Below are 25,962 nucleotides of genomic sequence, written 5' to 3'. Positions count from 1 at the left end.
TGCCGTACTAAGGAAGAACGCCGTAAGAACATTCGAGAGTTGCCAAATTTTCTTCAATTAAATGTTTATTTTTAGGAAAGTTATAAATATGTTTCCTTAAAATTTCAGGGACTTTAGTTGAAATTGGGAACAAAATTATCTAAAAAATTGGAAGAATAATATCTATAAGTTCACCAGGAACTTCGTGTTTTATCAAAGGAAATTTGGCAATGCCTGGAGGTTCATAGGACGTTTTTCCTCAGCACGGCAGAATATGTCAAAGTCTCAAGCTAAATCCGCGACTGGATGTCTGCGCTAATGTCCCCGCCGCAATCAGAATCCTTTCTAATTTTCATGGCGGCGGAAATTGCTTAGAGCCGTGGCGCAAACAAGGCAAACAAGGGGACAATTCTTCGGAGCGACGGGAAAAAAAGCTGTTAATCCCTTCAAAACTGCTGCCGAGGGACCCGCAGCGACCTGCTACAATTAAAGTAATGCTCTCCGGCGAGGGCGAGGACGCTCCTCCGGTGTGAGGGCGCATCTCGATTTTCGCATGAGCCCCAGAAAGCATGGATTTGTATGGAAAACAGGGCTCACGTGTAAATCGAGATGCGCCCTCAAGTCGGAGGGGCGACGATATAGCTGCATCGGCCGAGGGTTGCGCGCCGCACCGTGGGTTCTTCCACCGTGAAACCTGGCCAAAATTATTCCACGAGAAGGGGTGGCAATATCACGGGATTCTCGAGACGGGAGAATTCCAAGGTTGCCAAATCGACTTGAACCGTTTAATTTTTTGCACGGCTGTTATTACTGTGAAATTTTCGCCCAAATTTTTGTTACTTTTCGCCTGTGATCGAATGAACAGTCGGAAAATATCTTGGGTTCTTGGCGATTTTTTCAAAATCCGCGCTGTTTCACAATTTTCATCCGGTAGACATTATGTCTATGGTTTCCTATAAATCGACATTCCCTGAAATTTCAGAGTCTTCCTTCATTCACAGTTTTTCTTTACTCATTTTCTTTTTGCACGCTTTCTGATACAAATTATTTCGAGAAAGAATGACTAGCGCAAAAACCTAACTCGAGATACCACATTTACAGGTATTTTTGCTAAACGGAACTATTGACTAGTGGGAAAGAATAAGTAAATTCTAGAATACTGTATAAGAAAACAATGACAATGAGGAAACAATGTAAAAGTGGCCGCGATTTTTTTGGGGAGAAATGGAAAAATTAATTTAAACGAAACTAAGCGCAACTGCACTGGAAAAAAAAACCACATTGGATCTAGAGTCCAGACTCTTGAAAACAATGACAAGAAAAAATACTCTCAATTCAATCAGATTTTTGCTTAAATCAAAAGGAAACCCGCACAAATCAAGAGGCTTGGTTCTTGATTTAAGCTAAAATTCGATTGAATCAAGAGTATTTTTTCTTGTCGATGTTTTTAAGAGTCCGGACTCTAGATCCAATGTGCTTTTTTCCAGTGTGTATGCGGCACTCAAAAGCCGTAGACATGGAAAAAGAGCCTTGTGGACAGGGCTCATGAGTTAAAGACCGCCTTGCCGTTTGTCGTCGCTGACGTCACTGGCACTTAAAATTCCCATTCATTCTTACGGCCCTCGACTAAAAATATGACAAAATAACCGATTCTGCTAATAAAATACATGAGTTTAAATGGGAAATACCGCCAGGTGACGTCACTAGGCGGCGCATTTTCTCACATTTAAATCTATTTTTATACTATTTCCCATTGCAGAAAAAAATTATAGAAAATACTGCTAAATCAGCTCTTCAGGCACTTTCAGATGAAGCAATAAGAAATCTGCACGCGAATGGAGAATTTGCAGGTGTCTGAAATTTGATGAATTTCGTATCTGAGTCCACAAGATACCCTTGGCTCGTAAATTGAACAATTTTTAGAGGAAAATTGACAAGATAACCTAATCTACGAAGATGCATGTGTTTAAATGGGGAAAGCCGCCAGATGACGTCACTAGGCGGTACATTTTCTCACTTTTAAATTTATGTTCCTACTGATTCCAATATTAGAAACAATTATAAAAAATACTGTGAAATTGGCTCCTTAAGCACTTTCAGACGAATCAATAAAAAATTTGCATGCAACTTCTCCATTACGTCCATTTTTAGTTTTGTCCAGGTCCCATGACTGGCAGCCCACCGCGCGCGGAGCTCGGAGCGGGAAGTTGACGAAGGGACGCCGGGACCTCGACGAGGGTGGGAGTCTGGACGGCGAGGGGTCCTGAGGGACGGCGATGGAAGTCCCGAGTGCCGACAGGGATACTCACAGGTTGGAATTGGGCCGGGGCGAGTATCAGGCGAGCAGAGACGCGCGCTGGCTTCCGGGTTCCTCCCGCCCACGCACCCGATTCACTTCCGCCTCCACGTGCGCGCGTCTCATGCTCTCCTGCTCGTTCGAAATTGCATAGAGCGTTTCGCTCCGCTTACGGGGGGTGCGCGCAGTCCGCCGCCCACCCCCGCACGTCAAGTCTGCAGTTTGTGAATCCGGAGCGCAGCCCCTTTGGAATGCGAGCCGTTGCCGCGTCGCCGGGAAACTCATCCCTTCGGGAACGCGCCACTCGCGCCTCCAGCTTCCTTCCCGCCGCGCTTGACGCCCTCCAAATCCCTCCCGTCCGATTTCTTTGTTTTCCCCGCGAAAGAACGTAACTATATTTCAACGCTGCCAAGTTTCCCTTCGCAGATTGTTTTTTGCCAGGGGAATTAGGGGCAATTCCGACCATCAATGTCACTGATTTTTCTTTTGCTTTCATATCAAATCAGGCAATTGTGGACAACAATTGCACCGTTACATTCTTACAAAAATGGAGTTCCTGAAGAAAATTACAAAAGAAAGGAATTACATAAAACACTCAGGATTAAATTCCCGAATTCACATTACTTTCCTAAGTTTTCATCAAATACGGGAAGGTTGACTGCTTTTCTGAACTGATGAATTTCTGATTTCATGCAAAATCAGACCAATTTTGGACAAAAATTGCATAGTTACATTCTCGTGAAAATTGAATTGCATGAGTCAATTTTGCAAACTTGGAATGGAGTTACGTTCCTTCGTCCGGAAAACGACGATTTTTGAAGTTGATCGATGAAGCAATGGACAAAGAGGACTAATGAAAAATGGAGCGATCCTGTTCTGATAGACTGAGGAAGGAAGCTGTATGAACCTTCAGGCGTTTCCGGTTCAGGCTCTTTTTCTTTTTTTTTATATAAAATATAAATTTATTGGGAAAGTTGTGATTATTTTCCTCCAATTTTTTAAGAAAATTTTATTTGCAATTAAATCGTTGTTTTCCGGACGAAAGAACGTAAATTAATTTCAGGGTTGCAAAACTGACCCGAATAATTCAGTTTTTCACCAGAACGCACCTACGCTCCTACGCAATTTTCGTCCAAAATATTTCTGATTTTTGCATGAGATCAGAAAGTAAAGCATTGACATTTTCAGTTAGAAATGCCTTAGAAAATCTCCTCATAAAAATACATTCTCCGAGGAGAAATTAGTCAACATTGAAATTTAGTTACGTTCTATCGTGAGGGAAACTACGAAATCCAAAATGTGTGAAAATTTCAAAGAAAAATATGCATAATATTCTTTCAAAGTAAATCTTATAACAAGAAATTTGGCAACATTCGAGTATACATACGGCATTTTTCCCTTGTATGGCAGTGGATGGTTCTTGAAGAATAAGGGAAAAAATTGCGGACTAACCACAAGGTCTCTGGGTCGCAGGTAGTTAGTATGTTACTTCCCTCCTTTGTCCATTGCATCCGTCCAATCCCACAAATAGGATGGCTCATTTTTATTTTTGTCTTCTTTGTCTATCGTTTAGTCTAGCTCTAGTCTATAAATTTGGATAATCAGCCCACAGGAGCGTCATTTCATCTGCCTTATGTAAGGACTTCCTTGAGAGAATATGAATTTTGTTTGCAACTCCCTAAAATTGACAAAATCGTTCATAATAAGAAGACGTATCTCTCGGTCAGATGGTAATTTTTCAGCATTAATTCGGGCTTACGCAAATACTTACGCATTTAATGAGCTCCACAATGGAAAAGTTGCAAGTGTCAGGAGATGACTTTCGTTCATAAAGGGTACTACTGAGTAAGATCCAATTTTGTACACACCCTGCTCCTTCGAAAATATACAATTTTTTTTTATTTTTGCGAGCAAAGTGAGAAAAAATAAACGTAAAAAATGAGCCTTACTCACTAGCCATTACGATTAATTGAGGAGCAAAGCGGGCTTAACGATGCCTTGAAGTGCCTGAGCCTCCTACACTTGATGCCTTTCATGTAATCTTGTGCATGCATAATTGCGGTTGCCTTTTTTGAAGGCGAAACACGAAGGGTTCATGTGAGAGAGCTCTTTGCGTAAGCCCAAGATTGTGCGATAAGATTTGTATCTGTGAGACAGTGTGACGGAATGTCAACATAATTAGCCAATTAGTAATCACGCGAAACTGCCTTTGCGTGAATTTTGAGCGCAGCCCCTTTCATTTCAGGGGAGGTTCAGATGGAAACAGGCTTTTTCTTGTTTGATGCACGCACAACACCTCAACTAACCCTGCAAACAAGTAATAGATCACGGTTTGCAGAAAATGTACCATCCACTCTGCCGTGATAGCGAAGTGAGCAGTAAGTGCAAAACTGCAGTTTTGAGTAAACGGGCTCAGAAGCGTCTGGTCGGAAAATTTCATCGGAAGAAGCCTCCGTTCTTTGTCAAATTACCACTAATCATCCGCAAGACTCCTGGAAATCGTTTGGATGATTAAAAATCGACCGATTTTATTCCGGTTACATACGAAGGGTAATATTTTCATTTTCATGCTAGGCTATTGTTAGGCTAGACAGCCGTAAGTGCTATCTTCTGCATGTTTTTGTGTCTGCATTTTGGACACACAACAAACACATTTTCAGGTTAGAAGTTGGCAGAAAAGGGCGGCAATTTACGTAGAAAGACTGTTTATATTGGCTCCTTGGAGAAATAATGTCACTTACTGCTGCATGTGAAACTACGTCATTTTTTGCGCACGACTTTCTCAAATGTCTCGTTTTTATAGAAATAAGATGCATTTTGCTGAGTTAGCTATTACAGTGATTTCATCTATAAGAGATTAGACGAATTTTGCAGGAAACTATATTTCAAGAATTTGACGCTTATAATCTCTCTTCGCTATCACAGCAGTATTCTATCCATTCATAATTTTTTTTGTGCAGCTTTTGTGATTGGAAACGTTATCTTTGAATCTGGAATTTTTCCTGAAAATTTTGGAACCATTTTATGGGGGAGGGAGGATCCAGAAGTAATGGCACCTGTCATTATCCTTGTAACTATGAGGAGGAACCCTAAGGGTTATAGGGGTGGTGCGGGATTTTGGGATTACCCTGTATAAATTTCTCGAGGAAAAGAGTGATTAAAACTCAAAGATATTTGTCGTCTTCACGACTAGATGCAATAAAAATTAGCTGCCCTTGGATTTTCTTCCATATAAATCTAAAGATCAGAGAGAGAGGCAGATAGTTCGATTTAAAGTGAGTGACGAAACAATTATAACAAAAGCTCACCTCGATAATCCTCGCCTCGTTAAAGGAGCATCTTAAAAAATTAAACGAAACGGTGGAAATAAACATTAACGAAAACGGAAATTTCACGTCTTCATTCCGCTGGAGCAGGGGATTACTGCCGTGTTAAGGGGAAAACGCCGTGTGCGCATTTAGGTGTTGCCAAATTTTCACTGATAAAATGTATTTTTGAGAAAAGTTAGTGAATATTCATCCTTGAAATTTTCAGATATTTTAGATTAAATCGTGAACAAAATTCCTCGAAAAAGGAAAGTCAATTTTTATAAGTTTCCCAAAAAATTAGTGTTTTCAGCATGGGAAACTTGGCAACACCCGCAGGTTCATACTACGTTTTTCCTTAGAACGGCAGCTTAAAGAGAATAGACGTTAAAGACAGAGGAGAGCTACGTTTCCTCCCCGGGAGGAAGCAGGAAGCTATCATTTTCATCCGACACTCCTAATTTCACGGAGCCATTTCCGATTTCTATCTTCCACGACCCTGATCAAATTTCCTTGTTTTCTCTATCGGTCTACTCGGTCGTAATGAAATTGCTTTCAAGAAAAGAGTAGAGAGGAGGAAGATGAAAATGTTTCAGATAATGAAAGTTTAGGGCGAGACATTTTACGTAAAGCGATCGGGGCTAACGAAGAAAACAGCAGCTTTGAAAAAATTAGCAAAATCAATTATCCTGTAGAAAAACCAAACTTTTTGAACCATAGCCATTTAACTATGAATGTGGTTTAATGAAAAGTTTACTGTTGGATTGAAGAAAATTACGACGATCATACCTAGGACTACACCGAGAAATAGATTGGTAGAATTTACCATTCCTTCACGCTGTATTTTACACAGCGTGATTCTAAAATTCTTCGTGAAGTCGATTCCGCCAGAGGAATGGTTACCTGTACCAGTCTACAGTAACGTTTACCTTTCTTCTGGCAGAATTGACTCTGAATTCACGCTGTGCGAAATACAGCGTGAAGGAATCGTAAATTCTACCAATCTTTTTTCTCGGTGTAGGGAACAATATCGCTTTACTGACAATTTTGGTGAAAATGAGTCGGCAACTTTACCACATTCTGAAGTCTAAGATAAGCAGTGGCGTGGCGTGCTTTGCGATACATCGATTGTTATGCCATTTAAACCTATGGAAAAGGATCGATAAACAGGGTGTTCGCAGCGAACACCTTAATAATCGATTCTTTACCATAGGTTTAAACGGCAGAACAATCGATACATCGCAATTCACGCCACGCCACTGAGATAAGCAAGCTGATGTTTTCATTTTTTTCCTACTTCGCGTGGGAGCGCAGTAATAACGCTGTAATGTTCAAAAAAATTGCAAAATTAATCTTAAAATTACAAAAATGGCGAAGTTTCTCTTCGTCTTGAAAAATCGTCAGTTTACAGATAGGCGGTATTGTTTCTTAGCCATCGATACAATAATTAAAGGATGATGTAGATTCAATAGTAGGCGTAAGCCGTAAAAAAGTGAAAATCGAAAAGAACCCGAGTTGGCGCGTTTTCATTCTCACTGATTCAATTATTCCGTTTTGCATGGACGTTTGCAGAAGCGCTAAAAAAGTGGATTTACGGTTGATTTTCACGTAAAATAATACGGCTTGATCTTATATCCTCGTCATTAAGGGCGCGTGACGTAATGATCGGAAACTCCCGTTAAAATTCCTCCTTAATTGGCTGGAAGTGAACTTCTCTTTTCAGGTCGGCGCGGCGCCCGCTGCTCCCCCTTTTATGATGTCGTGGCTCAAAGGCGGAATCAAAACCCGGTCGCTAATGAAATCCTCTTTGGCGCGAAAATTATGCCAGGCACCACGACGCTGCCACACGTACCAGTTATTATATTAATAGAAATATTACTCCCCCTCTTGGTTATCAAAAATAAAATTTATAAAAAAAATGCCGGAGACAAGAGACCCTCCACTGGCCTCTTGGCGACAGGTGGAAGCTTTTACTTTCGGGGATTCAACAATTCCTTATGGACAATTATATGGGAGCACCAGTCATCTCCCTAATTTCGGCTGTTGACCTACCTACATGGTTGATGATGAGCTTTGAGTGACGTCATGAGCCAAACAAGTTTCCTAAACTTCTGCAATTTTCTGCTTGTTTGCAACACGAGACTGCCAACACGTTGTTGAACATCAACCATGTAGGTAAGCCAACAGTAGAATTCTGAAGTTCCGAAAGTAAAAGCTTCCACCATGGCCAAGATACTAGTGGAGGGTCTCTTGTCTTTGATTTTACCCTGATTCAAGGTATTTGATTTCTCCAGGAATGAAGGGAAACGCTTGGGGCACGGTAAAAAGTAGCTTAATGTATGTACGCAGCATCATATGGACCGCGTTAAGCAAAAAGGAACCAAGCCACATCAGCTATTGCCAAATTTAATTGGGTAATTAATTTAATTTCTTACGTGAAAACGATTATGCGGATTTTTGTGCAAATTTCAGTGAATTTTCTACGAAGTGCGAAGCAAATTCCTCAAAATTTTAGAAGAAATTCGCACAAACGTTCTCTTGTAAGAAAATAAATTTCCCAGTTAAAGCTTGCAATGGCTGATGTGGCTCGGTTCCTTTTCGCTAAACGCGGTCCATATATTATTCTGGAAAAAAAATGAATCTCTGCGACAAATTTAAGATTTCTTTTTCTTCTTTCATTGATGTTCATTCCTCAATCTGTGATTCGATACCGTCGGGGGTATATACCGCCGGAAGTGAGCCGTCTGAAAGTTGCCAAACTTTCTTGGATAAAACACACATTTTGTGGGAAACCTATGAACATTTTTTCCCAAAAATTTTTGGAGTTTAATTTACGACTACCTAGGTCAAAAGTATTAGAGACTTTCATGGACAAATATTTATAACTTCGCTCGCAAACACATTTTTTATGTGAGGGGGATTCGGCAACATTAGAATTTTCTTACGGCGTTTTCCGTGCACGATGGTATATTATTGTAGTAGCGATTCATTACGAAGATAGCTCCATTTCCACGGTAATGAAAAGGCGTTTGAGCTGTTAGATAAATCTGAAGAGCTCAGAGGATTTACGAATCGTAAGCCCTGTGGATATCGGCCAATTTAAAGCTTGCACTGTGAATGTCATAGAATGATAATATTGCTCTCCATGAACATTCAGGGAATAATGATAATAATTCTACTCTGTTGAATATTGCACTCTTTTCTATGTTGTTTTCAGTAAATTCTGTACATTTCTCTGACGATTAGATTACAAAAGTACATTATAAATATAAAAACGTAAAAGAAAAATTGAATCGTTCTCTAAACCCCTTTTATCGCCGTATTTATACCTTACGAGGAGCAAGGTGGACCTTTTGAGTATATTTGTTCATTTATTTTTCCAGTTTCTTGAAATAAAATACGACCGTAAAAAATTTTAATTGGGTACTATCGCCGAAGCATACCTGCTTCCAAACACAAAAGTCCTTGTCCGTTTACGAAATAATCAAACATAAAACTTTTATATAAATCATGATTCACAGGCATAGGCGCAATTGAAAATTTGCACTAAAACGCCTTCAATTAACGATGCCACTCAAACATATACATGTAATCGAACGGTTGCATTTCACGCATGGAGCAACTTAATGGTACGCGCTTATAATGCGCCTTCAATCAGGAGCGATACATGGCATACATCTATGGTCGAATAGTTGCATCTTAGGTATTGACCAATATAGCAACGTGTTCCTAAGTTTGATGATCGAGTAATTGTTGTGATTCAATCAAAAAAACTTTTTGTGACGATGGAGGAAAAATGCACTTAATAATTTAAGTGCTTAAGATTTATCGATTTTTTTTGTGTGTGTTCATTCATATCAATTAATAACCTTTACTTACAAATTCATAGAATCAGCATTCAGCAGAGTAGCAAAAGTTTACACAACCCAAATAAAACAAATAAAAGCCGCTTAGCTTGAATCGGATATAGTTTCCGGCACTTAACTGTTGGTGTCAGACTTTCCCGCTTGTTTATATCGTCTATTTGTGTTTTAGCACTTATTACGAAGGATTCTAACATAAGCATAAATGAGTGGGAGATTTTAGCTCCTGATCATCGTAAGGTACCTAAATTCGACATGAAGGGACATCAAAGTTCAAAATGTGATCAATTTCCCGGTCATCGTGAAAAGTATTCATTTGTGGCACGAAAAACTATAATAATAATTAGCAAATCTGGTTGATTCGACAAGAAGTATAATTAACCTATCTAGAACCACGGTCGAGTAAACTAAGAAATGTAGTTGCAATATAAAACTATATTTTTTTTCGTGAGCTAACTTTACCTCTGACAAACCAGCCTCATACAGTGCAAAACTGAAGCATAGTTTTCATTCCAAGTAGAGCATGTTGTGTTTAGATAGTAAAATAATAATAATTTTACAAAAAAAACATTAATTTCCAATGCAGCGCGGCATTTCAAAATCTCCATTCTTGTCTAATTTTTTAAATGAAAACAAAATAATATTATTGTAAGAAATTATCATAACATATTTTGTGTAATATATGAGTCAAAATTCCAAGAGAAACACTTATTTGAGACCAGATCTTAGAAAAGGGACCTCAACTCCTGGAGGAAAATTTGACTTAGTTTTTTTTCACAAACTTGTTCCACAACCATAGAATTCTTATCTTGGAGATTCAAGACTCACTTCTTCAATTTTTGAGTTTTTAGGGTCAAAACTGCGCCAAATTTCCAGATTTCCTCTCTTCGAGCTTTTGCAAAAAGTTGAGGATTCACTTCGGAAGTAGACGCGAAAAGTAACTTGTAACATCGCAAACTGAGATACCTGTTTCCCAACTTTCACCGTCGATTCAGATCTCGCAAAGGCTGCAATATGACAATCATGAAGGTGTTTATAGGGTTGGGGGTTGAGGAAGGGCCCCATGCTAATTCCAACCTTGAACTCCCCCAAACCGCGCCACCGGATGTTAGATTGTCCGTCGAGATAAACTCCAGCCCGCGCGGTCAGGATTTAAATTGCGAGACATGACGCGGGTCTAGACGAGCGTAAACCGTAAAACATCGGCACGACATCGCATCACGCGAAAGCACTACTGTAGAGCTGACGAATTTTCCGCTTCCGAAACGCTATCAATTTTTCTCCTCCAGAGTTCCAGTATGTTGCGAGAAAAATGGCAGGGGTCGTCTATGACATAGGGTTCCCAGGGGCATATACCTGCTGTCCAAAGTAAAAATGCCGCACTGAAAAAAAAACACATTGGATCTAGAGTCCAGACCCTTAAAAACATCGATAAGAAAAAGTACTCTTGATTCAATCAGAATCTAGCTTAAATCAAGAACCAAGCCTCTTAATTTAAGCGGATTTCGTTTTGACTCAAGCAAAAATCCGATTAAATCAAGAGTATTTTTTCTTTTCAATGTTTTCAAGAGTCTGGACTCTAGATCCAATGTGGTTTTTTTTCCAGTGCGTAACTCCATTCAACACTTTTCTATTTTTTTCCTGACAAAATGCTGTTTCCAAAAAAAACCTAACAAATATCCATTCTTCATTTTTTCAAAGCAACTCTGCCACACCATAAGGAACGAAAAATGAAAAAATGAAGCCTTGTGGCAATTGAATTTTCTTGTAATAGAGGAGTTCATGCTGGAAAAAAGGAGGGAAAATTGAATGGACGGCGTTTTTGCTGATTACGGTAGATATGGGGGTGGTTAAGGGAGAAATTATGTCCATGTGAATCAAAAGGAGTTCCCATGGATGTCTTCCGCGAAATTTCAGTTTGTCTCGAAAGGAATTTTGGGGTAGTATTTGTGATTCGGAGATTCTTCGTCGTTTCTCTCACGAAAGAACGTAAATCCATTTCAGTGTTGCTAAATTTATCCGCGCAAATCGCACTTTCACCAAGAAAGTTTTGGGAATTTCTAATTGAAAATTTCATTGCTTTTTTTCTGATCTCATTAAAAACTCAGACAAACTTTCAACGAAAATTGCACTGGTTTATTCTTTTGAAAAAATCGAATCATTTGAGTCAATTTTGCAACCTTGGAATGGAGTTACGGTTTTTTGTTCGGGGAACGATGACAGATTAAGGAATTACAATTTATATTTGAATCGAAAGCTCCATTTGATATTTCTCGTTAAAGAATTTCAGGGGCCAATTTTGTGGTCTCAGATTGTCACTTTGAAGGGATGGATGCTTGCTCTCTCTCTTTCATCTATTTTTCTTCTTCTCGCTGCAATTTCGTCAGTTCGATTCTAGTCTATAAAAGAGGAAACTTTTAGACGGCATTTAAATTAAAGCGAGAAAACATACACAATGTATTGCGAGGTGATTGCTTCCTCACCGTCTCTTGGCTGTCGTGCTAGAGAAGAACCAGTGGCGTGGCGTGAATGATCGAATTTCCTCATTAGGCTCTTCGGTAAAGAATCGATTATTAAGGTGTTGGCTGCGAACACCTTGTTTACCGATCCTTTCTCATAGGTTTAAATGACAGATCAATTAATAATTCCCAAAGCACGCCTCGTCACCGAGAGGAACGCCGTATGAGCTTCCAGACGTCGCAAATTTTTCTGCGATAAAGTACAGAAGCTCAGAGAAACTGCATGGAGACAATTTTCCTTCCAATTTCACCGTGAATTTAATTAGCAGTTGGATCTAAAGCGTCTGAAAATTGCGGATGAAAATAATTATAACTTTCCTAAAAATATGATTTTAATCGGGGTGGACTTGGCAATATTCGAATGTTTCTATACGACGTTTTTGCTAAGCATGGCATTGAGTGGTCCATTGAAGGAGACCTCATCCTGGCCAAACTATAACAAACATAAAATGCCATCCTGTTCAGCTCTCCAGTGTGAGAGGGTTGATTGAAGATCTTCGACCCTTTTGTCGGTGAGTATTGTTGAATGGACGAAAGAGGTCAGAGAATACACGCTGCGCTGCATCTTTTAGAGTAGAGGAGGGGTGGTGGGACACGCGGTTTCAGCAGGAAAAATTCTCAGCGCTTTTCTCTGCAAATGTTTGCTCTGAAATGTAAACAAGTATAACAATGAAACAGGAATGGATGAAATGTGCTCCGGGAGGTCAACGCTGTTTGCTTCATTGGTTGCCCGTTGAATTCCTGATTTCCCACTTATGCCTTTCAATTTTGCTCCACTTCCAATTAAATGTTATCTAGGCGTCGCACAGTGGATCCAGTCAATGGGAGAGCTCGGACGAAATTTGGAAACTTTAAAAGCTTATTACCTCGGTAATACAAAACTTTGAGATTTTAAAAAAGGTTCCATTGGTTTCCTCATGAAATTTTCTTCCAACCGTGCCGAAAAAAATGCCGTGTAAAATGTGACAAACTAAACATCAAAATTTACAAAAAAAAAAAAAAAAAAAAAAAAAAAATAGTCAAACATCTCATGTCCGACCTCTTTATTTACAGAAATAATTGTGTACTTCTTTAATCTGCTCCTCATTGTAAAGAGGCAGTATGTTTTTTGTTTAAGATAAAATGTAAAACTACCATAGTTAAGTTAATCTTACAGTTAAATTAAGCTTAAAAAGACATTCACATATGTCTATAAGTGTATATTGTACTAAATTTTATTTGTGCAAAAAAAAAAAAAAAAAATGTCCGACCTCTCCGATTGACTTTATCCACTGTGCGTCGTAAGAATCATATCGACGGTGAAACAACAAAACTGCGGATCTTAATTGCGGCATTCCGAAATTTCCTCTCATAATTTTTTTTGGAATCATATACCACTCAATGTTTTTGCGCGAACTTTTCTCAGATAATTCGTTGCTCATTTTGGCGTTACGGCGTAACTCTGTTTCCACACTAGCCCCTGATAGCAGAGTTATACGGAGAAAAGGGATCATTCGGAAATTGGGATAAGCCCGTGTCACACTATCGAAATACTTCATCAAACTGTCAAGTTCAAGTACTGTGATTGGTCCAAGTCATCGAATAAGCCAACCACAACATCTGACCTTGATATTTTGATGTTTAGCTTTGATAGTGTGACACAGGCTGTACGCCCTTATCCGTCAAAGGAGTGACGAATTCCAATAAAAATATCTAATAAGAGTGGCAGGGATGTTTAGAAGTATCATGCCAAATACTAAAGGCCCATCATTTCATAAAAGACTTTTATTAATAAATACTGTTATCTCTATTATTACGTACGGAATTCAAATTTGGTCCCCAGCACTTAAGTTAAGAAAAAAATGTAGATAAATTAAGAAAGACTTTAAGGCCTTTGAAACTGTCCTTAATATGTGGATATAGAACAATGTCTGATCTTTCTCTAGATCTCATCACAGCAATTCCACCGGCTGATCTATTCTTTGAAGAGAAATTGAGGAAGACACTCAAAGAGGAGGATCCTAGTGAAATTAAAAATGAGATTTTGAGGAGATGGGAAGATAGGTTAAAAAACAACCATATGTGCAATTGGACAACAGTGTTAATCTCAGATACTGTAGCATGGACGCACAGAGGGCATGGTAATATCGACTTCACCTATCGCAATTTTTATCCGGCCACGGATGTTATGCACAGTATCTCCATAAATTCAAACTTCGCGACTCCCCTGTCTGTCCATGTTGCAATACTAGGGCAGTTGGCACCCCTAGGCATACCTTCTTTGAGTGTTCAGCATGGGAAGAAGAAAGAAAAGAAGAAGAAAGGACAATTAATGTTAAGTTGGTTCCAGAAACAATAATTGGCATTATGCTCCTCAATAAAGAAAATTGGAACACAACATATACATTCATAAGGAACATACTGATAAGAAAAAATAAAACACTAAATGTAAGCGTGCTCCCCCGACACCAACCCCTACCTCCCCGATGTAATATCCGTAAGGATGGTTCCGGCGGTAACATTAGTATTTTAAGTAATTTTGATTGAATATTTTAATCACAATTAGATATCATAAGTTAAATACAAGAGAAAATTTATTTTTAATAGTAATAAGAAATCAAACTGTAATGCTAGATTAAGGATAAATAGTGCCCTTTACTATTTGTCAAGCACTTCCAAATTTGTATGATATGAATCTTCCCATTTCGGGTGGGGATGCTGTCGGCCCCATTCCATTTTGTAATAAAAGAAACAAATATAATATGTTACCATTTAAAAAAATAAATAAATAAATAAATAAATAAAAATACCTGACTTCCTACGACGTGATATGGTATAGGAACATAGGCGGTTCCGCTTGGGTTCGCTTGGACCAGCAAGCGAAATACAAGGTGATATTAAAACAACAGGAACCCAAAAATGCGGTTTAATTTTACAAATGCATCCATGGATGGGATATTTGAAATGGTTAAAAAAAAGAATTGAAATATTTTTGTAAAAAAATACATTAAAATGACATCCGTGAGTTCAATTTATTAAACTTACCGGGAAGGACCCTCGGACCTTCTTCTTGCTGGGAGGTATCCCATTGCCCCCACGGCAACCCCCCCCCCCCCCCCCCCCCCTAAGATCGTCAAAGCACGCTCCCTACATGCGGTTCTGAGCTCGGCACCCAAAAACGTAAAGGTCTAGAACCGCCAACGCATAGGAATTCTGAAGAAATGTCCTAAAATCCAGAAATTATCACAATTAAATCATTCTCCAAAGATAAAATGCTATCCAATCAGTAGGAGGTAGAGTGTATTTTTTTGTTTCCCTGTTTCAGGAACGATCAAGTTGGTTGACAGCCTTCGGGACGTGAAGGTGATCATTCCGCAGGCCGTTAAAAGGGGCGACAACGCGGTAATGGAGTGCTTGTTCCACCTGGAAGGAGACTCACTCTACTCGGTCAAGTGGTACAAGGGAAAGCGGGAGTTCTACCGACTCACTCCCAAAGAGAATCCCAGTATGAAAGTTTTCCCGATTGCCAGTTTGCCTGAACTTCAAGTACAAGTAAGTTCTATAAAAACTCCATATTACAATTCTGCCGTGCGAAGGAAAAACGCCGTATGAGCCGTCCGACTTTGCCAAAGTTCCTTGGGTAAATTAATTTTGTCATGGGAACGGAGTTCCCCATGATATTACAATCGTTCCGTTGCTTTCGCTATGGGATTCCCTATACCTCTGCGACCTTGAGCGTTTCGCCCAGTCTCCGATTTTTGGTTTATTTTCCGATGTATCAAAAACCGTTGTATTTTTTAGCCAATCATGTCTCTACGTCAAGTTGTGTTGATTTCTAAAATTCGCTTTCAGCGAGTTTTTTTTCACTTTGAGATGTCGTGTCTGACTGGTAAATCTGCGCAGAACCACGAAGTTCCGTTTTTAGGCAAATTCTTTTTTTTGGGAGGTTTTCATTGGCTATTTTTCGCCATCAGTTTTCTGTTCGTTGGTGCAAAAGATCGCCTACTTCGTTGCTCTTGAGAAGCCGCCATTATCCCACCTCAAATTTTAAACATAGAAATAAAGAAATTATAACTATTGTGCAAGGTGGAAAACTGCTCTGGAGGACCCGTTACGGATATATGAGCCAAAATCGGAACTCGATTGATTGATTTATTCCATGAATACAGAAATATTGCCTGAGCTTACTGCCGCGATGGCAAATGCCTGCTGATATGAACCTTGAGACACATGATAGCATAGGCAAACAATGTCTCACAGAGAAAGGCGCTTAGCTCGTTTCTCCAGAAGCTACGAAGACGCGAATCGCCGAATCGCTCAAGGACAACTCTTGTGATAAGTCCCGCCCATCGTCCGAGTCTTTTAAATGCTATTTTTTCCTCTCCTATCGCCGATCTGTGATAGCCTAGTCGACTGGGGCGCCCCATATTTTTGATAAGGTGCGGCCACTAGGTGATCGGGAGTTCGATACCCGGCGATGGGAGATAATTTTTAATGGTTGTATTGAATGTTTTAGACCAATCATCAAAAAATAATTAATACTAGATGATAAATGTACGAACATTTTCTCGTGAGTTAATATGTTAAACAAAAATACTGGAATATACCTCCTTCATATAATCAGCCACATGTTCCCCCAAATTAATGACGTTATTTTCTTTTTTCAATAAAGTTAATTTGCATTCAACGTTCGTAAGTTAAGCAAAAAGTACCTATTGATACAAATAGAAAGACATGAAAATAGTATGTCTAACATTTCAGTTGTTTTTTTTTTATTTATTTTTTTTGTTTTTTTGTTTTTTCAATACAACAAATTGACTGCGACTAGAATCATTGTATCTCTGAAGACAAAAGCTAAGTTTTTTGATACAGAAATACTAATATATTCATCCGTTATATAATCAGGGAGATGTTGACCCAAATATTGATGTACATTTTCTCTGTTCGCCCAAATTAATGATGGTATTTTCATTTTTCAATAAAATTAATTTACATTCCACGTTCTTAAAGCAATATTTTCTCCAAAATTCAGCAAAAAATAACAATTTATACCTACGCAAAAAGTAAATAAATAAATAAATAAATAAATAAAGCAATGACATGAAAGTAGTATAGGTAGTACACATCTAACATTTCAGTTACATCTATTTGAATGAAAAAAATGGCAACTTAGGAAGCACATAGGTCACTTATGATGCATATTCGGGCATATGCGTAGAGTAAAAATATCATACTTTACGCCGAAAAAACGAAACTGAAAGTTAAATGCGTTAACTTCCGAAAACCATACATAATCCAACGAAAATAAAAAATTGGTAAATATAACAGCTTTCTTGTATGCAAAGAAAAAAAAATTAAAATGTTAAAAAAGAGATGTCGACACAAAATTACATAGCCCCTTCAATCCTGAAGATACTACAAACGAACTGTATCTTAACATTTTCATATCCCAGAAGCAAAAGTTCCCATGACGAATATTGCTATCGCTAGCGATTGCAAAACCCAACTTGTCTTTATTTATTTTTATTTATTTACATTAGAGTACATAAATGACACTAACATAGTGTCTAAGCATACTTGTCAGTAACCCCCCCCCCCAAATTTACATTTAAAAAATCATTATAAAAATGATTTAGAGAATAAAATGCCTTACAAACGAATGAGGTTTTTAACCCCTTGGAAAAAGCGTTAACTTCCCAGTAGGGTGGCCCACAAAAAATGAATTTCAGAAATTTATAGCCGTAACCCCCTAAATCGGTTACAGCATGTTCAAAAACACGGGAAATGAAATTTGGGGTCAATCGGACAAAATTAACCCGACGCGCAGTTGCCATTTATCCCCGCAAAAATGGCGAATTTTTACTGTTTTTCAGTAATTGTTCGCTCCCAAAAAATAAAGTCGGAGGGGTCTGCAAATTAAACAGAGGGCAAAATTAGTTCATCAACTACAGCCTAGTGAAGTTTTGGACCCCCTCCATGCTTTTGACCCGAAGCGCGGTTGCCATTTTCACGCATGAAAATAGTGAATTTTTGACTGTTTTTGATGATTTTTCCATCTCGATAAATTAACGTTACAGATGCCTAAATTGTAATCAGAGAGTTAAATTAGTAGCTAAGATGCTCCCAATGCTCCCCTTCTGATAATTTTGACACGCTGCAATGTTGCCATTTTTCTGAGCTAAATCGTGAATTTCGACTTATTTCAATATCATCTCTCTAGGCCTAAAAAAAAAATCAGGAGCCGTCGAAAAAGTGCGCTAAAACACGGTGATTACACCATGAGTATCTTTTTTGAAAATTTGGACCCTGTGAAATGTTTTACTCGGCGCGAAGTTACCACTTGGCAAACAGTGGTTGACACTTATACTACACTTACACTATAGTCAATTTTCATACGTTAATGCGCCTTCAATTACATTGGATACTGTGCAATACTTTCGTGGTGGAATAGTTGTATTGACACCTACAAACCTAACAGGGATATTTCACTCATTGCGCAATGCATGCAGTATCCCTGTTGGGTTTGTAGGCGCCAATGCAACTATTCCACCACGAAAGTATTGCACGGTATCAAATGTAATTGAAGGCGCACTAACATATGAAACTTGATTGTTACCGTCATGGTGTCAGGTGGTATTTTTTAACGAGGAACTTGAATCTCAGCTCAAATTTTTAAAATTCAAAAATCCAAAATGGCAGAAATTGCCAAAAATGTTATCTTGAGACTTTCGAAATCTAAGAAGGTTGACTGCCTGACCGGTCAAGCAGTAAGGTAACTTCACGCCGAGTAAAACATTTTACAGGGTCCAAATTTTCAAAAAAGATACTCATGGTGTAATCACCGTGTTTTAGCGCACTTTTTCGATGGCTCCTGAGTTTTTTTTTAGGTCTAGAGAGATGAAATTAAAATAAGTCGAAATTCACGATTTTGCTCAGAAAAATGGCAACATCGCAGCGTGTCAAAATTATCAGAAGGGGAGCATTGGGAGCATCTTAGCTACTAATTTAACTCTCTGATTACAATTTAGGCATCTGTAACGTTAATTTATCGAGATGGAAAAATCATCAAAAACAGTCAAAAATTCACTATTTTCATGCGTGAAAATGGCAACCGCGCGTCGGGTCAAAAGCATGGAGGGGGTCCAAAACTTCACTAGGGTGTAGTTGATGAACTAATTTTGCCCTCTGTTTAATTTGCAGACCCCTCCGACTTTATTTTTTGGGAGCAAAAAATTACTGAAAAACAGTAAAAATTCGCTATTTTTGCGGGGATAAATGGCAACTGCGCGTCGGGTTAATTTTGTCCGATTGACCCCAAATTTCATTTCCCGTATTTTTGAACATGCTGTAACCGATTTAGGGGGCTACGGCTATAAATTTCCGAAATTCATTTTTTGTGGGTCACCCTACTTCCCAGTCTTCCAATCGTTTTCTCAATTTCAACGGAAGATTATTGAGGAGCCTGATAAGACTTCGTAGGATATTTTTGAAAATTTTCCCTCCAATTTTTCAGAGAATTTAATTCCCAACCAGATCTAAATTATTTGAAAATATGAGGAGAAAATATTTAAAACTCTCCTCAAAATGCCCATTTCATCGTAGGAATTTGTCATTTCTTGAATGTCTATACGACGTTATTCCTTAGCACAGTAGAGTATTTTCGTCGCAGATGTGTATGTACCTTGTGTAATGAGAAACCTTGATTTATCGGCAAAGCCCGAGTAATCCTATGTAGACTGTGTTGACTGAAACAATGGTGATTCTTGAAAGCTGGCAACAGTTTTACCTCCATTTAAACGTATGCGATATAACGATATTTCCCCATTTGAAGCTGTGGTAAATAATCGATTATTAAGGTGTTCGCTGTGAGCACCCTGTTTATCGATACTTTTCCATATGTTTAAATGGACGATCAATCAATATACCGCAAAGCACGCTACACCACTGGAGGATAAGCAGTATTGCCAACCTGCAAAGTTGCAACTGCCTTAAAGTGCTCTGAGAAAAAAAGTTCGATACCAGAGACTGAACTTTACCTAATTTTGAGCAACAAGCACCAAACGTGTTTGGTTCAGATGATCGAAGTTTTTCGGTCATGGTAATGGAATCTCACTCTATAATATAAAATCACAAGAGTAACGCGTAGTGCATGCTTGAGGCACGTCCCACTTTTAGGGGTTGGACCGCGTTATGGTCAGGGGGCGTACCCTCTAGTCTCAATTATGATCGCAGGGTTGAACTTATGCAGAGATACTGCCTCCGTCTGCAAACCCTCTCAAGAACTAACTGCGTGGACGCGTCTTGCCAAAAAATGTCTTTTCCAATGACTTACGAGCCAAGGAATAAGATTAAAACACGGCTCTTGTAAATCATGTGACAAATGGATTAAAATTGTCTCCACTCGCATTCCGTCGAAATCATGTCGTAAATAATATTTATGGCATGGAAGGAGTGAAAGTTGCGCACAAGAATATCGCTCTCGTGAAATTTGAATTATGTCTAAGAGGAGATACAGACGATCCGAAATGCTCAATAGGGTGGATGAAGTCGATGTATCTAGGTAGTCCCCCTTACTTTGCCACCTACAATATTGCATTCTCTCTAAGTTTATTACTTTGAGATGTAGTGTTTCGTGCTGCCTTTAGGGATGGAAACGAAAATGTGAAACAAAGAACTGTCGTTGAAAGTTGAATTCCACAAAGAATACTATCAGAAATTCTGTAAATGTGAGAGAGGAGCTACACATCCACGGCTAAAGTAAAAAAAACGGTCTCGGTAACAATGCAGCATTGTAAATATTGTAATATTAAATTTTAATAATTGTTACGACCTAAAATTCATTGTGACTACGACTAGAAAACTAGCTGGTACCTAAAATGTACGTAATACATAAATTTTAAGCTATGGTCATGCGAAATTCTAAAAAAGGAGGAATTCCTAAAATTCTTAATCCATATAAAATATTATTAAAGTGCTTGCCAGATGAGTTTTTATAGACTTAAATTAGTTAGTACGAAAAAATTGATGTTTTCAAAAAAGTGAAGTACAGAACCAGCCAAGTACGTGAGTATTGAGTATACCACTAAAATAAAGCAAACATATATTTAAACCAATCAAAACGAACTGTATAAATAATTCAGCAATTACTAATGATAAATAAATATACTGATTTTTCTGTATTCTTAAATTATTTATCCCTGTTTATCCATCAAAAACTAACGATCTAGGTATGGATGTGTAGAAATCAATGATTGCCCTGGTAAAAATTGGCAGTAGAATCTGTGTTCCAAAATACCATAGACCTACAGCCGGTTGTAAGATTCCCGGAAGAATGTGTGTTTTGTAAATATTAAGGTAGTTCCGTATCAAACTTAATGATTTCCAAAGCACACAAATCTTTACACAATTTTTATAGCCTTTTATAGCCGATGGCGATAAAGTGTAAAGCCCGGCGATAGGAACTATAGCCCGACTGTATACTTTTTTATAGCTTCGTATAGCCCGGCTATATGATTTTCTATCGCCTTCTTCAGTCGGCTATAAGAACTCCTATGGCATTTTGAAACGCAGCTATCCTATCGCCAATTTTTACCAGGGTGAAAAAAAAACTCTCCAGTTCTAGATAAACATGAAAAAGTGTTCAAGTTTTCCATAAATAAGAACGGTTTGTGCATGCAAGCTATAGCCGGTAACTTTTTTCGAATAGCACAATTGTATTTCATAAATTTATTAATTTCATACTTACACAATGCATACGTAAGTCCCAAAATTGAACATACATTAGAATTTTTTTTCTCGGTCAACCGAATGTTCATACATATTCTCTACGCGAAAATCAGCTTGAAACTAAACATGCATTGACCTAAAGGAAAACGTCCGCCTGACTCACTTTCTCCCGAGAGTGTCACAAAGACGTACTACCACAAGGTACTTATTTTAATCAACGCCCGCTAATTGAATAAAAAAACTTTCCCCGACCCCTCGCAACGAGTACAATTTCTTCTTGCAAGCTCTCATTTTCCCTGCAAATTGAATAACCGCGAATCGCGCGTGATATTGTCGCTTGGCTGACACAAGGGCGTAACTCCGCATTGAGATGAACCCGGAAAAGCATTGAGTTGTATGGACGACAGGGCTCATTGCACAGTGCAGTTACGCTCTTCTGTCAGGAGGACGACGATATGGTCGCGGTTTAAAGGGGATCTTTTCACCGCTTTCCGTCCCCCCACTCTGGAAATGTGATTACAAAAAAAACAAGACCTGGTGAACCCTAGAAAAATGCGTGGTACAGGATAGAGGCCAATGGTGGGGAGAGGGGAGGGAGTGAACAAGTTGCCAGCTTGTGTGATAAAATTGGACGAATTTATGCTAAAAGGAACTAAGTGCATAGTGTTTGCGTGTAACATAATTCCTTTTAGCATAAATCCGTAAAATTTGCGTACCGGTATGGCCAAAGTGCGAAATTGCCTGTATCTGTTTGTGACGTTGAGATTTCTTGCCATACTTCATTTCTCCTGTGGAAAACTAGGTAACGCCATTTTTTGAAAAATGTACTTGATTTTTTCCTCTGTGTTAGCAGAATTTTTATAAATTTTAAGCTATGTAGTTGTGTTGTTTCTTCTCGAAATAATAAAATAAAAGCAAAAGTTTTGAAACATCGCAATCAAGAGACGTGGTTACGAACTCTCGTTATCTACGTCGGGTTATATTGAAGGTTTAATTGGAGTACATTTTGCGATTCGTGACTACAATTTTAGGCTCAGTTTAGAAACAACGTATGCACCATTAGTTTTCTTATGTAGATTAGTGTTTTTGTGGGGAAATTTGGAAAATTCCAAATTTCAGAATGAAGTCAAATAGAGGAAAATATATACAGCAGTATTCTGCCGAGATACGAAAAAGTGTCGTATCAGAATCCGGATGTTGACAAAGTTCCCACCAAGATACATTTACATTAGAGGAAATTTATGAATATTTTTTCCTGAAATTTTCAGATACTGAACATTCAATTCAAATAAAAGGTTTTGGAAAAATGGAGGCAAAATATATGTATACAAGTTCTCCCAAAAAATTGTATTACACGAAAGGAAATTTAGCAACACTTGAAGGCCCTTATAGTGTTTTTCCTTAGCGCGGCAGCATTTAGATTTTTCTGATGAGATTCGGTGCATTACTGTTTCTAAAATGCAAGAAAAACGATTAATTTCCCAGTAAAACTTGAGGGAAAAGCACTTTGGAAAAAATTTCATCGAAGAAGAAAGTCTTAATTTGAACCATAGAACAAGCTCGTCCGGTCTGGCAGCGATTTAAACTTGGATCATCTTGTATCATTGGCGATTCTTACAAGTTGGCAGCACTGATTTGCCTCCATTTAAACATAAGAAAAAAAATCGATTGTAGGTGTGGCAGCCTGCCTTACCTAGCATCGATATTTTTGATGGATTTATATGGAGCAAAAGTAGAGTTGCCAACTGGAAAGTATCGACTCAAGGATCGAGGGAAGTTTCCTGGAACAATGATAGCATTCCTCCCAGGTTTTCGCCAAGTGACAACACTGCCGTGCTAAGGAGGAATTTAAATTTTCAGATATTTTAGATTAAATTGCGTAAAAAATAGTCTGAAAATTTTGCGAAAAAATATTCACAACTTTCCCAGTAAATTTGGTTTTTATCGAAGGAAACTTGGCAACGTCTGAAGGCTCATACGGCATTTTTCCTTAGCACGGCAGAACGGAGATCCGACCATCAAGCAGTGTAATCACTTCGGGGAGAGTTAGATCCTCACCCACCGAATGCCCCCCCCCCCCCCCATACCGCACTGTTCCGAGACGCGAGGACGCGTGAAAAGCAAAATTTTTCGCGCTCGTAAAGTCGAGATTGTGTAACGAGTTTTTAATTTTCCAAGGAGGAACAGAGCGTATAGATGAGAGAGCGGGTGGACGGGTACTGCAAGAGAAGACAATTTTTTCCCCTCCCGAAGAAAACATAATACAATCCGCTTTAAATTAGGAAGTTTGCGAGGAAATTATCTTTCGCAATTATGAAGCGTTCTCTAACCCGCGTACCGATGAAAATTATTTTTGCCGAACGGTGAGAAAAGAAACTGAGAAACTGTGACACTGTGAAACCGTTGATTAAATGATAAAAATACTCGGGTCTTTAGGGCCGTGTTCATTGTTGTTTCTTAAGCAGTTCCCCTCCAGCTAGAGGCCACATACATTTGCCCATTTAAAACTCATTTAAAACTCTCTTTATATGCATTTTCAAATTGCTGATACCGAGAACTTCATGTTAAAATCACCAGTAATATAACTTAGTATGAATAGAATTCATACGGGGACGTCCCGTAAAGGGTTGGCGGCAGGGCGTTGACGAAGAGATGTTGCGGTGTCAGTTGCCCGATAACCTCTGGGAAGACAGGCATATGTGGCGTTTGGGTGTCGTAGAACGCCAGAGTGCGTTATAAAGCGACTTTATATATATATGAATAGAATTCAGCAAAAAGGAGCCAGCGCGATTGCGGTGTTTTCAAAATCGTGCATTTTCTTCTTTCCTTCTAAAAATACTCAATATATGAGCAGTATTAAAATTCGCACAGTTATTTTCCTTTAAACAATTTTTTGGTGAGAGGCAAAACATATTCGCTTTTCTGAGAGATTTTATTAGATAATTATGAAAAAGCAACAATTTTACAACACTCTCATCGCGCTGGTTCCTTTTTGCTAAATAAGATCCATATGAGGCATAGTTAAACATAACATTTTATACCCGGTGTAGTTAAAACCATCAATTTAACATATCTCCGTCTGAGTTTCTCATCTCATAAAAAATTATCCATGCGTGTCTCTGAGGATACACCTTAAAATGAGAACTATTTACAGCAATAAAATTTGATTTACAGAGTAATGCAAATTGTATTTGCTTTTAATGGAGCGGAAATATTGTAAGTAATCTAGGGCCGACCAGGCGGCATGCAGTCATGCATGCACGCCGTGAGTCCGTGGCAAAAGCCATTCAACATCCCAAACTCCCCCAACAAAATTGCCTCAAAGTCTTATCACTGACGAGAAAGTTCCGAAAACTCTCAACGCAACTTCCGTTGCGATTTCCATGCTAAGATGATGATGATTTCCATGATTTTCCATGATGGGTATTCCACATGGAAAAAAAAACTTCGTGTGTGGGACCCGAAGTTGAGGTCATGTGGGTCTCTGAAGTTTTCGGATCACGTATCTAAAAACTTGAGGTCCAGCTGCCAAAGTTAGGGTCGGACATCGAGGCACTTCGGTACGTACCGGAGTACTTCAGATGTGAGACCCGAACCCTCCGGTATGTATCGAAGTACTTTAGATGTCTGACCCGAACTTCGGCAGCTGGACCTCAAGTTTTTAGATACGTGATCCGAAAACTTCAGAGATCCATATGACCTCAACTTCGGGTCCCACGCACGAAGTTTCTTTTCTCCGTGCATACGGCGCTTAATCGGACTACACTGTAAAAAGAAGTAGTTAACATTTTCTGTTAACATGAGAAGTAGAATACAAAGGATCCTTGACGTGTGGTTTATCTGTTTCTATTAGTTTTTCTTTGGGCTACATTGAACAAATCTTTGAGTTGATTTTCAGCCTCATTGAAAATTAGGCGCGAGCTACCAGAATCAAACCTGTATCGCAATGGTGAAGGTCTGATGCGCTAGTCCCTCGCAAGCCCCTACCTTTGAGTGACGTCTAGAGAAGCAAGAGCGTATTAGCTCAGTAGGGCACTTTCTTCATTTCTATATAGTTTTCTTAGAGTAACCAACGGTTTTGGTCGATTTTACCATTTTGGTTTATCAACCACGTCCTTTAATCTAATCGAAACAAGAGACTCAAAGAAACCGAAAGTAGCCCTAAATACGTATTTTGCAACTTGAAAATTGATGGCTAACGACCTATATCTGGAAACTGACGATTTTACAGAAAGAAGAGAAAACTTCGCCATTTTTGTAATTTTTAGTTTGTATTTGAAATTTTTTCACGCATC

At 38.7% G+C, this 25,962-nt stretch overlaps 1 protein-coding gene across 1 annotated transcript in view; it reads left to right on the top strand.

The window, feature by feature from the left end:
• Window positions 1-15,244: 15,244 nt before the first annotated feature.
• Window positions 15,245-25,962, top strand: part of LOC109043332 (uncharacterized) — a 34,270-nt gene continuing 23,552 nt past the window's right edge. Inside the window, exon 1 of the mRNA XM_072297671.1 lies at window positions 15,245-15,493. Within this exon, the coding sequence (XP_072153772.1) occupies window positions 15,347-15,493 (147 nt within the window). The 5' untranslated portion in view covers window positions 15,245-15,346. The remainder of the gene's footprint in view (window positions 15,494-25,962) is intronic.

Source organism: Bemisia tabaci, chromosome 3 (genome assembly GCF_918797505.1).
Source record: "Bemisia tabaci chromosome 3, PGI_BMITA_v3".
In the NCBI taxonomy this organism is placed as follows: domain Eukaryota; kingdom Metazoa; phylum Arthropoda; class Insecta; order Hemiptera; family Aleyrodidae; genus Bemisia; species Bemisia tabaci.
The sequence above is the reverse complement of the archived record's forward strand: the minus strand, read 5'-3'. Positions and strand labels throughout refer to the sequence as shown.